Here is an 11,227-nt window from a genome sequence, read left to right on the forward strand (position 1 = left end):
ATTGGGCTTCCGCAATAAAACATTGTCCCTTCAGGAAGACTAATTTTTTTTGTGGCGGCCCCGTGGCCTGAGAGGATCACGAATGCACATTGTCAGAGGATTCCTCTCGAGCCTTCCTGATCCTCCCGCCTCTGCTTGGTTGACCCCCCCGGTAGAAACTGCCCTTTAAGCACGGACCCCAACTGAGCTCATCAACACCAAATCCTCCACATAACCATTACATGTGAAAATGCAAATCTGATCTTGGAGCAGTGCCTGGGGGCAGCTCTCTACCTCTCAGTCTGTTGGAAGTCTTCTGTAGGCGACCCCGACACAGGGCTCAACCAAGGTCTCAAGATCAACATGCAAGACGGTGAACCTGCTTTGGAACAGCACATTTTGAAAAGGCATTTCCTTTTAAAGTTAGATCAGGAGCCATGAGCGTATTCTTACGAGACATCAATTGAGTGTGTGTGCGTATGTGTGTGTGTGAGATGTTTCTGGACACTGAGAAATAATTTTTTAAGCAGTCTTTGTCAGCAGTTTTATTGTTATTAAAAAGAATATATATTGACAGTGGAAAATACAGCTTTTAGATAAAAAAAAGCATCGTCTGAGTCTCTTTATTGTTCTGTCTTCACACTGTGCAGGACTTTGTTGATGAGTTTCTGGATCTCTCTCTGTCGCGCTGTTGCTCGGCTGATGCACTCCTGCAGCTTCTCTCCTGACATGGATGTTCCACCTGAGCCAGAGAGAAAGACTTTGAACACAGATGTTTTCTTTCTTATTTAGCTTCATGCAGGGTCTTAAAAAATCTAAAATTCAATAATCTACAGTTTAGGCCTTGAAGAGTCTGTTAAAATATTGCATACTAAACTACTGTGTACTTAAATATGTTGAGGTGGGTCTCAGTTATGTCAGCTTTAATTTAATGCTTCTTTGTCTTTAAAATAAGAGAAATGAGAAATATTTTGGCTCTGGATACCTGCTGTCTCTGCCTGAAGGTGTTTCGCAGTTTATTCTCTATTCGGCTACTTCACTTCATCTTAAATTATGGGGAAGTGCAAGTAATTCTGGGATTCTAATATTCTTCATTACAAATATACAAGATCATGCAGCTGCTTCCAAAACTCTGTGGGAATTTAAACTGCCTTTTACTTCATATACTTTCTAAATAACAGCAACAGAGAAAGAGAAGTGGGATCTATTTAAGATGTTTTCATTTATTTTGATTTATAACAACTTTTTAAGTTAAAATAGCAGCTTCAATAAAACAAGTTTGATGGTTCACAGACTTGGAATAGAGAGAATGTTTCCTCTTTCATTCTCACTCCTCACCCTGATGGTATGTTCTTGTAACTTTGGTGAGTGAGTACGATCTCCTGTGAGAAGTGAGGAACTGACAGATTCAATTTAGTTTAAGAGTAAAGCTGAACTGTAGATCAGTTAAAAAGAACTAAGAAGTTCAGTTATAAACCAGTCTATCTTTAATATTCAACTAAAATATGAAGAATTCTAAACAGTTCGGTTTGTTACAGCAGCAGCTGTTCTGGTTATATAAAAGTTGCACAGCATTGATGGAAGTGGAAGAATAATTTCCACTTAAAGTTCCAACACTTGAGCCTCTAATCCTCCATAAACTGCAATTTAACCTCTGATTTATTCTTGTTTTCATTTTGTATAAATAAAAGTGCTGAGCAGCATCATATCCAGAGATAAACTACTTCTTAATGTAACATTCGTGCTCTTAAAACCAACTGGATGGATGAACTTCTTTCACAGCTCTGCATTCTTCACATCAGAGTGTTCCTTATGATGTTTTCGTTAGTAGGATAAACACCAGAAGAAGCCAGTCACTTCACCTGGTTTGTGTAAAGAGCAGAGTCGATCTTCTTCATCCGTCACCACAGTCAGCTGGGCGGTCGCCAGACTCTCCTCCTCGGCTGTGGGGTCTACGATCAGTATGGAGCTGCACACAGATCGAACCAGAGTCAGACACACAAACACAGAACGAGGTTTTTACCTCGTCTGGACAAACTTAAAAACTCAGTCACTTACTCGTCAAAGATACAGAAAGAGGTGGCGACTGGATGTTTGTGAATGTGCAGCCCACGTCTCTTCTCTGAATTGACCTCTGGCGCACACGTCTCTGTGTTGGTGGTCACCTCTGGGAGTTGTGCTGAGGGGGAACAGGGAGCAGTGAAGTTAGCATACGGATGAAAAGCAGCTCATAAAAAGAGATTGATCATTTGTTATAGCACGTACTGTTCTTCAGAGCAGCCAGCAGGGCAACGACACAAGCGTCCAACAGGTTCCCGTCGTAGTCGAGACACATTATGTCACAGTAGAGCACCCAGCAGAGCTGCAACCACAACCAGCACAGTCAGAACCAAGGATCCCAGTCTTAACAACAGCAGCAGTGTACGTGCACTCTTCTGGATTTACCTTTCCTCTTTCAATGCACAAGTCCTCTGTTTGTATCACCTCAGAGCTGCGAACCCAGATTAAAACATGTAGGTTAGTAAAAGCATCGACAGGAGTGAAGAGGATTAACACGAGCTGTTTTCAGACATGAACTCCGGAGGATGTCCGCTCCGTTGGGTCCTGACTTTCTTCTAAGTTTTCCTTTTGCATATGAACGACGCAGAAATATCTGGAGCAGTCACTGTTGTCGGCTCTTATCAGAAACAACTGCAACTGAATCTTGTGGTTTTTTCCTCTTTGACATCTTCATCATTATTTTCAACATGTATATTTGTATTCTTTTGAGCTCACTGACATTATCTGGAGTTTAGGTTGGCAGGAGAAGCTCAGCAGAATGTCTGCAGATTATCCAGAGTTCAGTTCACGTCTGAAAGCAGCAACTCGCTGATGAAAGCTAAGAAATGTCTGTTAAATTCAGCTGCGACCTTTCGATTACATCTGCGATGAACTGGCTGGCGGCCTGGGCCTGTTCTCCTGGCGGGCCCGGTCGAAAGCGCGAGGAACAGAGAGGAGGCAGGTCCACGTTGGGCACTAACGAGGACGGACAGAGAGCTGCAGTCAGTGTTGGTTTGTTTATTAGGATCCACAGAAGCAACACATACACAAAACTCAGTTACTAAATTAAAAAAACCAACACACAGATATTAACACATCAGAAGGGGAAATACATGAGACACAGTCACATTAGAAACACGATTAGACAAAGATCAGCTCAAAATAATATTCAATCATTTTTAATCTGTCCAGAGAGTGAAACTAACGTTTGTTTGTGAGGAAGATAACTTCAAAACTAATGGAAAGATTTCCATGAATCAAGGATGTGATGTGGGTCCGGATTCTTTTTTCAACTTTCTTTAACTTTGCGATCTCGATGAAAAAACAATAGGTATGTGTAGCGGACTAATAATTATGAGTGTGTGAGTTTGCATTTTACGTAACGCTGCATAATATTAGGCACAAAGTGAGTGTTGGTCTATATTCACCCAGAGCACTTACTTCTGCACTTGACACCTTCATACTGTACTTACCAATGTAGCCTTTACCAGGTGCTTCCACTGGAGGATTCGTCAACTCCTGCACGAGAAAAGAAAGCACGAGAGTAAACATCTGTGTATCTGATCCAGAATCAGTGAAACAGGGTTCACGATCATTTACCGCTTTGATCCCACAGATCACTGTAGTGTTTCCAAACTTCACCAGGGTTGAGCCGTCTGCCGTGGATATAGACCCTGAGAGAGGAAATGATACCACAGTCTTTTGCATGTGTCTGATCGTGTGCTGATCAATAATGGCTGATCAACATTGTTAAGAATTCAGATAAATAATAATAATAAAATAAATGATCTTTACAATGATTCAAAAACCAAAGACCGAACTTTCAGTCTTGTCGTATTGAGTACAACACGCTGTTTAGATAAGTAACTGAAAACAGCTTTAAAATGTGATGATTTCACACATAATATTTGTTTCCATCAGCTGAGTCTCACCGATGTTCAGTGTTGTGGTTCTGAATTCTGACAACTCTCGTCCATCAGGTCTGCAGTTTTCTTTCTGGAGGAGGAGAGTTGGAATTTTATATTGTTATAAAAACAAACACACATGTGTAACGTTGAAGTCAAAAGACAAATGTTTTCAATCACTGACCAGGAAGCTCCTGTGGTATTCCAGAGGCTCAGCAGTCCTGTGAGAATAAAAACACAGAGTACGTACATGATACACACCTCGAGCTAAAATACTGTTGTATAGAAATATACTTGAGTAAAGAATATTTACACAGAACGAGGGTGTAAACTGTATTTGTGCATTATGTCTAAGGAGATGTTGAAATAGACGAATACAAGCGTATTTAGACTGTTATTATGAGTATAAACAATAAAAGGATGTGTACTAATATACAGGTATAGAATAGTTTATAATATAATATAAATATAAAAAGGTATGTGGGTGTATACGGTTTTTGCGGAATGATAAAGATAAGATGATATAAGATACAATAATACAAGTTAATATAATATAAACGTATTGTACAGAGAAAGTGTAATCGATTGTCTGACAGTCAGAATTTAAATAATTGATTTAATAATGAATCCATCAGAACCGCGTCACGTCTGAGATTCACCAACATCAGTTACGAACAGTCGAGGTCACAGCGCCCCCTAGTTTCTGTTCCCATCGTCTACTAACGAACTATTCCTCCGTCAGACTTGAATCAAACACGACACGAGAGTAAAACACGTCTTTAAAGCGACATGTGTGAGAAACAGCTGAGGTCCGAGGAAACTCACTTGAAACCAGCCGCCATGATGTTTTGATTAACCACGTGGGTCTGACTTCCGCATTACGGTGGCCGGGAAGGAGGGAAGCAAAAGCTGCGATCGTCCCGCTTCTCCCTCGGTGGAAAATCATGACATGTTTCACTCGTGGGGAAAAAACTCACTTCACAAAAATCTGAGACGATGAAGGATTCGAACAGATGTTTTTTTCCTGTTATTTACCTCTGACAAGTGTTTTTTCTTAGTGGATTATTATTCAGATTTGTTAGAGACAGATTATTTTTATTTCTTGCTTATTTTATTCAAGAAATGTCCTCAAGACGTTGAAAAGGAACATCCTTCTCTTACCTGACACGTTGTTTGCTTAGAACAAGTCTTTATGAAATGTAGAAGTTTATTCCTTTACCTGTTTGTTTCTCTTAATTTCTCTTTTAAATGAAGGTCATTTACTTGTAATCGAGAACTTTAACATTGTTTTATTTGTACTTTCAAGTAAAGGACATCAACACTGCGCAAAACCCCTGACAAATAAACAGACTGTACTTTTGTTTTTGCACAGGTGTCATACATCCCACAAGGTCATGCAGGAGCTTTCCCCTTCATCGCATGGTCTTCATCATGATCAATTTTTATTCCAACACAGATGAGAAGTCCTGAAAATGTGCTGAGGTAGAAATGATGTTATCAGATCCATCACCATGACAACAGAGCAAACTCTGGAGAGAAAAAAAACAACTACATGTTTCCATAATGCTCATTGTGTTTATTTGTCTTTTCTTTTACATCGAGTGGATACTTTTTCTACATACAGTAAATCCTTGAACGTCAGCTGTGCAGAACAAAAGATAAACAGCCTTTATTTTAATTTCTGACTCCATCTTGGAAAGACTTTCTTCAGGTTAAAGGGTCGCAGTGTTTTCTTATCACATGCCACAGTCACATCACAACTGAAGCCCTTTAATGTGAACAGTCCAGTAATCCACAGTAAATGTACATTATTAAAAGAAGGCATTTCTCAAAGTGTTTTGAAGATAAACAACAGTTGGTGGTTTCTTATAATGCCGCCAAATCTTTTTCAACACTATCCATTGTTGGAAGTGGTATATCTAATTTTATCTTCATGTGTTTTCTCAACCTTATTATAAAAGGGTGGCACAGTGGTCATTAACACAGTCGCCTAACAGCCAGAACGTTCCTGGTTTGAATGCCGGTTGGGCCGGGGTCTTTCTGTTTGCATGTCTTCATGTGTTTGCTTGGTATAATCTGGCATTTTCCCATAGTCCAAAAACATGCAGATTGCGGGTTAGGTTAATTGGAGAGTCGAAACTGCCCGTATGTGTGAATGTGAACTGTCTGTATATATTGGCCTCCAGGGTGTAACGTGCCTCTCGCCCAATGTTAACTGGGATTGGCTCCAGCCCCCCTGCAGATCCACAGATCTGTCCTCTGCTTTTATTTTGTCCAGTGAGCTTGATGGCTCAATTCTTCACTGAAGAAAGATGTTTTTTTCCAGAGGATTGTGCAACTAAAGCAGGAGGAGAGGGGAGATGATGAAATAGTCAAACAGAGCAGAGCACCAGTGGCAACGACTGTGAGTCAGAATAAATAATTATTTTATTACTTTGCAAAAATGCTACTGAAATGAGATTAACGACATCTCCAACAGTCCGAAGGTGACGGCGTTGCTGCAGTTGTTTCTGATTAGACGTCAATGCTGGTTTATGTGCCTCAAGTTAAATCACAAGCTGCTGCAGCACAGACAAAAAGCCGCCGTTCATCTGTCTCATTCCTCTTTTGAGTCTTCAGCCGACAAGTGTCAAAGTGTCTTGACGTGCAAACAGGAATATTGATTTACACAGAGCACCAGCAACTCTGAAAAAAAACAATCTCCATTCAGTGCATTCACTTTCTACTGAGATAAATATCAGCTGGTGTTTTCCACTGTTGCTTGGTTTCCTCATTCCTGGAGAAAAGCTGCCTGCAGCAACAATTCAACTACGAGTATTACCAACCAATCATTTAACAATACGGTAACATGCCTCATATACTATATTTGATGTGTCCCTGGCACAGACAACGATGCAATTAGCAAAATCAAACCGGCTTTTACTGAGTTGTTTTTCTGTTTGTATCAGCAACATATTTTGTTCTGTATATAACATGTATAAAGATATATCTTACGTATCTTTAGAAAAATTCAAGAACTCAATCAGCACCCGACTCAAGAAAAGTTTTATCAAGCTCGTCCTAAGTTTCCACCTCAGAGCGACGCTGCCGGATGTGTTGCTTCCTGGACTCATTTGTTTAATTTCTATTTCCAAGAAAAACTGAGAACAAAGAACAGTGTTTGAATGATGAATGTGTGACGATCACCAGTGAAGTGACTGAAGTTCACAGATTCTTCTTCTCGGCTCAAAACTCACGCAGTGCGTGTGAGCTGATACCCCCATATGCCCTGGTCCATTCAAATCCACGCTGGCAGAGGGTCCTGGGATGGATCTCACCTCTTCAGAGTCGAATGCACCCCTGAAGACCTTTTTTTTTTGGATGCGCAATTACCCAGAAACCATCTCTCCACCTCCCTCCACAAACACTTGGATATGTATCCGCAATTAAGCGTGTTGTGACTTTCTGGTCATAATTCCGTCTTGATTCTGTGCATCAGATCTCTCTGGTCCACCATGTCCACCTGTCTGTTCCAGCGGTGGTAGGCCAGCAGGGCGATGTTCTTGGCAGCCACTGAGCTCATCTCCATGGCACTGCCAGCCCACTCGATGCCGTTGAGGTAGTAGAGGTTGGGATGGAGCTCCACAGGCGGCAGACCCTGGCTGCTGCTGTAATGAGAGTAGGGCTGCCACTCTGTCACCTGCACCGAGTAGTACGACCTAAAGATGAGAAGAACAGTCAAGATGGAGAAGTGTAACTGTAAATGTATTCATATATATGACAGCATAATCACCAAGTTCAATCAGTGTGGCATGGCATTTGTTGCACATAGGCAGACCGATTCTTGAATGTTTGCTGGTTTTATGATGACTTATCCAGGAAGGAAGTGACTGACCTGAAGAGTGTTTTGAGCTGAGACTTTTCCAGATGCTGTGGCGAGAATACTTTATAGACTCCAGCCTCTTGAGGCTGCTTACGCCGGAACCCTGACGAGATGTTGACGGGGCAAATGCTCGCCACGCTGTTGAAGAACACATCGGGTGTCTCAGATGTCAAGATGCTGGCGAAGGGGAACAGGCGGGGGTCGGGGAAGCCAAAGAAAGAGGTGTTGAGGTAACCGTGGACGATGGTTGCTACAGTGCTGTGGTAGTTGCCGGGGAGCTGGTCAAAGGGAGGTGTGAAACCCTGGAACTGGACTCCAGACTCGACACTGGCCGGGAGCGGCGTCGCCAACACAACGATGTCATACAGCTCTGATTCAGTTCCTGCTGCAGTGGTAAAGCTCAGCTGGTACTGGAGCGACTCCCCTACAAGACAAATACACAAAGTCAGTGTCAACACTATACTGCATTTCAAAACTAGAATTAGTCCTGTGGTTGTACGCCTTCGCCATCCGGTGCAGTTTCAGTCTACATACATGTTTTTCCCAGACTTATGTCACTGTGACTTTAACCACTGAAAACATTTGTACCCAAGATGTTCCCTCTCGAGAGTTCATGCTCACAAGGATGGGACAGACAACCCCAAACAATGGTTGTTCCTGCCATGCACAAGGGTTGTACAGTATATGCCACAAACTGGACTGTTTGATTGTGTCACTCCAAAAACTGAAAATCCATTTAAAACTGTATAAAAATAAATAAGTTGCTCGGTGTGGTCGCATTCAGACAATATCAGGAGTAAGGACCTGTCTGGATGGGGGAGATGGTGTTGACTTCTGCCTGCAGCAGGTTAGCGTTAGCTATCTTCAACAGGCCAGAACACACCAGCTTGTTTCCTCCTTCCACCGCCCACTGGTGGTTCTGGGCACCAGCTAAAGACACAGCACCTGAAAAAAAACGCACACAGTCACTCACAACACAGTGTCAAGTTCTATAAGCTAATTGTAAGCTGCCCACACGTTTTCTTGTTCCCATGATCCCACAGTCCGCACCCTCCTCTCACCTTGCCTTCCTCTCTGCTACTCTCATCTACCTGCTCCTCCCACCCCCTCCTGTGTCTCCTCTCTTTCTTTCCTCTCTATGATGTTGCTAATTTCAACACTGCAACCTTCACTCTAATTCCACCGCACCATCACTCCATCGCTCATTTCATCTGACCTATGAAGGCTGGGATGCTGACGTTCTGCCCGTAGTTGACCCTCATGACGGGTGCGATCACCTCGTCGATGAAGCGCTGTGACACACCCAGCTCCAGCAGCGAATCGGAGAGCGGCCTTCGTGTCATGTTGATGAAACCACTCCCTCCCAGAGAGTCCAGCAGCTCCTCTACCGAGCTGAAGGCGTAGCCATGGGCCTGGTACTTGTATATCCTTTAATGTGCATGTAAACACAGATGGACATACTACATGAGTCATTCTTATCTTGAATTGGAACAACAGATCATTAGCGAAATATCTGTGCATCAACGATTCACATTTCTGGCTCACCTCATAAATTTCTCCATAATTTCCTCCACCCACATCTGCAGGCGTATGAAGCTGATGCCGTAGCGCCACCACAGTCGGAACAGGTCCAGCAGGTACCAGTCTGTCTCCTCCAGAATCATCTCCTTGCCATTAAACACTGCCGTCTTTCCCGCCACGCTGCGACGGTACTTCATACCTTCAGGGGCCAACACAAGAAAACACAAAGGACAGAACACACAGACGCAGGGCGGGGGGGACTTTCTTTCTTAGTTTGTTCACTTTTAATGTAAAAAGGACAGAATATCTTCTTCAAAATATCAATATTTCTTACTATGTTTCACAAACTATGACGTGTGTGTGTGTTTGAGCACCCACCGAGTTGTTTGACAAACTCCTGCATGTGGAGGTTGAGGGAGTGAATGATGGAACCTCCAGACTCATAGTCATTGTGATTGACGGTCACGGTGGCGAGACGACCCCCGACCTCACCCTTTTCAAACACGTCCACCTGCACCTCAGGGCCGAAGTGCTGGCGCAGGAAGTGGGCCGTGGCGCTGCCTCCTATCCCCGCCCCGATCACCGCTGGAGAACAGGGGATCAGAGAAGAAGAGTGAAATTTTAGAATGTGAGAGTTTCTGAAAACCACACTGTCTCTTTATAAATGTGTATTTATGTATACATATATATATATGTATATATATATTAGAAAATGAGCCCTATGACATTGTTATTTCTAGAATGTATGTCATGTTAAAAAAAAAAAAAAAAGGTAAATAATGGTCTTAAGTTTGTTTCTCTCTGTTCAGCTGTGTTGTCCTTGTATTTTTGCTCTGACCATTTTGTTATAATCTCTAGAAACCTATTTGGACAATGAACCAGATTTTGATGATCTCTAATAACTTGAATATCATGTTTGGATGAATGTGGAAACATGGATCTTTAGTAAAATCGAACTAAAACGGGAAAGAATGATCACCTTAAATTTAGCTAGCAACACAGCAGCTACATATACCTAAAGCTGCAGCAGCACACAGACATAAACATAACGTGTAAAATGAGGGGATGTTCCGTTCAATGTCCGTTTATTAGCTCATCGATATTAGCCTGTAGCTGGACGCAAACGTCAGCTACAACCAGCGGCCGACTGTGGTGTTTGGACCCCGGCTTTCTTGCCTATTTTCGAAGGCGGAGCTCCGTCAACATGAGCGTGTCCCTCCGGGTCTCCGACAACCGAGCAGGCGGAGAGCAGCGCGGCGAGCAGCGGCAGCAGAGAGCCGTCCATAGCGGCAGCAGAGCCGGGGAGGAGAGGAGAGGAGCAGCGGCTGGTTCGGCTCCAGTTAAAGCTGGACTCCGTCTTTACTCAGATCCACCGTCCGTGTTCATCTCTGTTTTATTTTGAAGCAGAGCTGAGAGATCGTGTATTAAACCACCTGAACGTGACGGTGGCGACTTCACTGAGGGACCGCTTACATCCGGCAACATGACGTCACCTGAACCGCAGCCTCGTCTCAGCCAATCACAAGCGTCTGAGCTGCTTACGTCATCAAAGCGTGTACGTGAAACTAGGAAATATGCACAACACATTGATTGTATATAAATTAAATTAAACATATGTGGGCTGTATATACTCAATGACTCTATGTGATATAAAATATCTAAGTACAGTAACTTATTTTAAGAAAATAAAAAGTGGGCTGTATATACTGTATATACTATGACTGGATGCAAACTAAAATATCTTATATATAAACTTATATATACTTTATTTCTATCTGGTGGAGTGGATGATAAAATATAATCTGGTTTTAGTCTAATTTATGAAGTGATTGATCATCAATAGGTTACTACAAACCAAAAGTGTAAACAATGTCAAAATAGTGAAATATGCCCATTTTTACATATTCAGATAACGTATAAC

At 42.4% G+C, this 11,227-nt stretch overlaps 2 protein-coding genes across 3 annotated transcripts; both read right to left on the reverse strand.

The window, feature by feature from the left end:
- Positions 1-509: 509 nt before the first annotated feature.
- Positions 510-4,855, reverse strand: exosc8 (exosome component 8). 2 transcript variants are annotated; one of them, XM_020108101.2, is made up of 11 exons: positions 4,749-4,855; positions 4,108-4,144; positions 3,951-4,014; positions 3,619-3,692; positions 3,492-3,537; positions 2,889-2,994; positions 2,425-2,470; positions 2,245-2,341; positions 2,038-2,158; positions 1,842-1,948; positions 510-721 (listed from the first exon to the last, which is right to left on the reverse strand). In XM_020108101.2, the coding sequence occupies exons 1-11, from the start codon at positions 4,763-4,765 to the stop codon at positions 603-605; spliced, it is 834 nt and encodes a 277-aa protein (XP_019963660.1). In that variant the 5' UTR covers positions 4,766-4,855; the 3' UTR covers positions 510-602. The 2 variants fall into 2 exon arrangements, with proteins under 2 accessions (XP_019963660.1, XP_069396012.1); XM_069539911.1 differs by lacking the exon at positions 4,749-4,855 and adding an exon at positions 4,587-4,609.
- Positions 4,856-5,478: 623 nt separating this feature from the next.
- Positions 5,479-10,801, reverse strand: LOC109643089 (prenylcysteine oxidase-like). The gene is made up of 7 exons (XM_069510031.1): positions 10,483-10,801; positions 9,685-9,891; positions 9,331-9,505; positions 9,002-9,213; positions 8,590-8,730; positions 7,798-8,209; positions 5,479-7,621 (listed from the first exon to the last, which is right to left on the reverse strand). Exons 1-7 carry the CDS (start codon positions 10,589-10,591, stop codon positions 7,372-7,374), a joined length of 1,506 nt encoding a protein of 501 aa, XP_069366132.1. The 5' UTR covers positions 10,592-10,801; the 3' UTR covers positions 5,479-7,371.
- Positions 10,802-11,227: the final 426 nt, after the last annotated feature.

This window comes from Paralichthys olivaceus, chromosome 15 (assembly GCF_024713975.1).
Source record: "Paralichthys olivaceus isolate ysfri-2021 chromosome 15, ASM2471397v2, whole genome shotgun sequence".
NCBI lineage: Eukaryota > Metazoa > Chordata > Actinopteri > Pleuronectiformes > Paralichthyidae > Paralichthys > Paralichthys olivaceus.

Bases quoted from the DNA above. Each gene is read 5' to 3' on its own strand.
- exosc8 (XM_020108101.2), bottom strand. The intron at 2,159-2,244 runs GTACGTGCTATA...GTTCCCCCTCAG, and splicing joins GCTGGCTGCTCTGAAGAACA to CACAACTCCCAGAGGTGACC. The intron at 722-1,841 runs GTGAAGTGACTG...TCTCTGGCTCAG, and splicing joins CTGCTCTTTACACAAACCAG to GTGGAACATCCATGTCAGGA.
- LOC109643089 (XM_069510031.1), bottom strand. From the start codon at position 10,591: ATGGACGGCTCTCTGCTGCCGCTGCTCGCCGCGCTGCTCTCCGCCTGC. The intron at 9,892-10,482 runs GCAAGAAAGCCG...CCTGTTCTCCAG, and splicing joins AGCTCCGCCTTCGAAAATAG to CGGTGATCGGGGCGGGGATA. The intron at 9,506-9,684 runs GTGGGTGCTCAA...TGGCCCCTGAAG, and splicing joins GGAGTTTGTCAAACAACTCG to GTATGAAGTACCGTCGCAGC.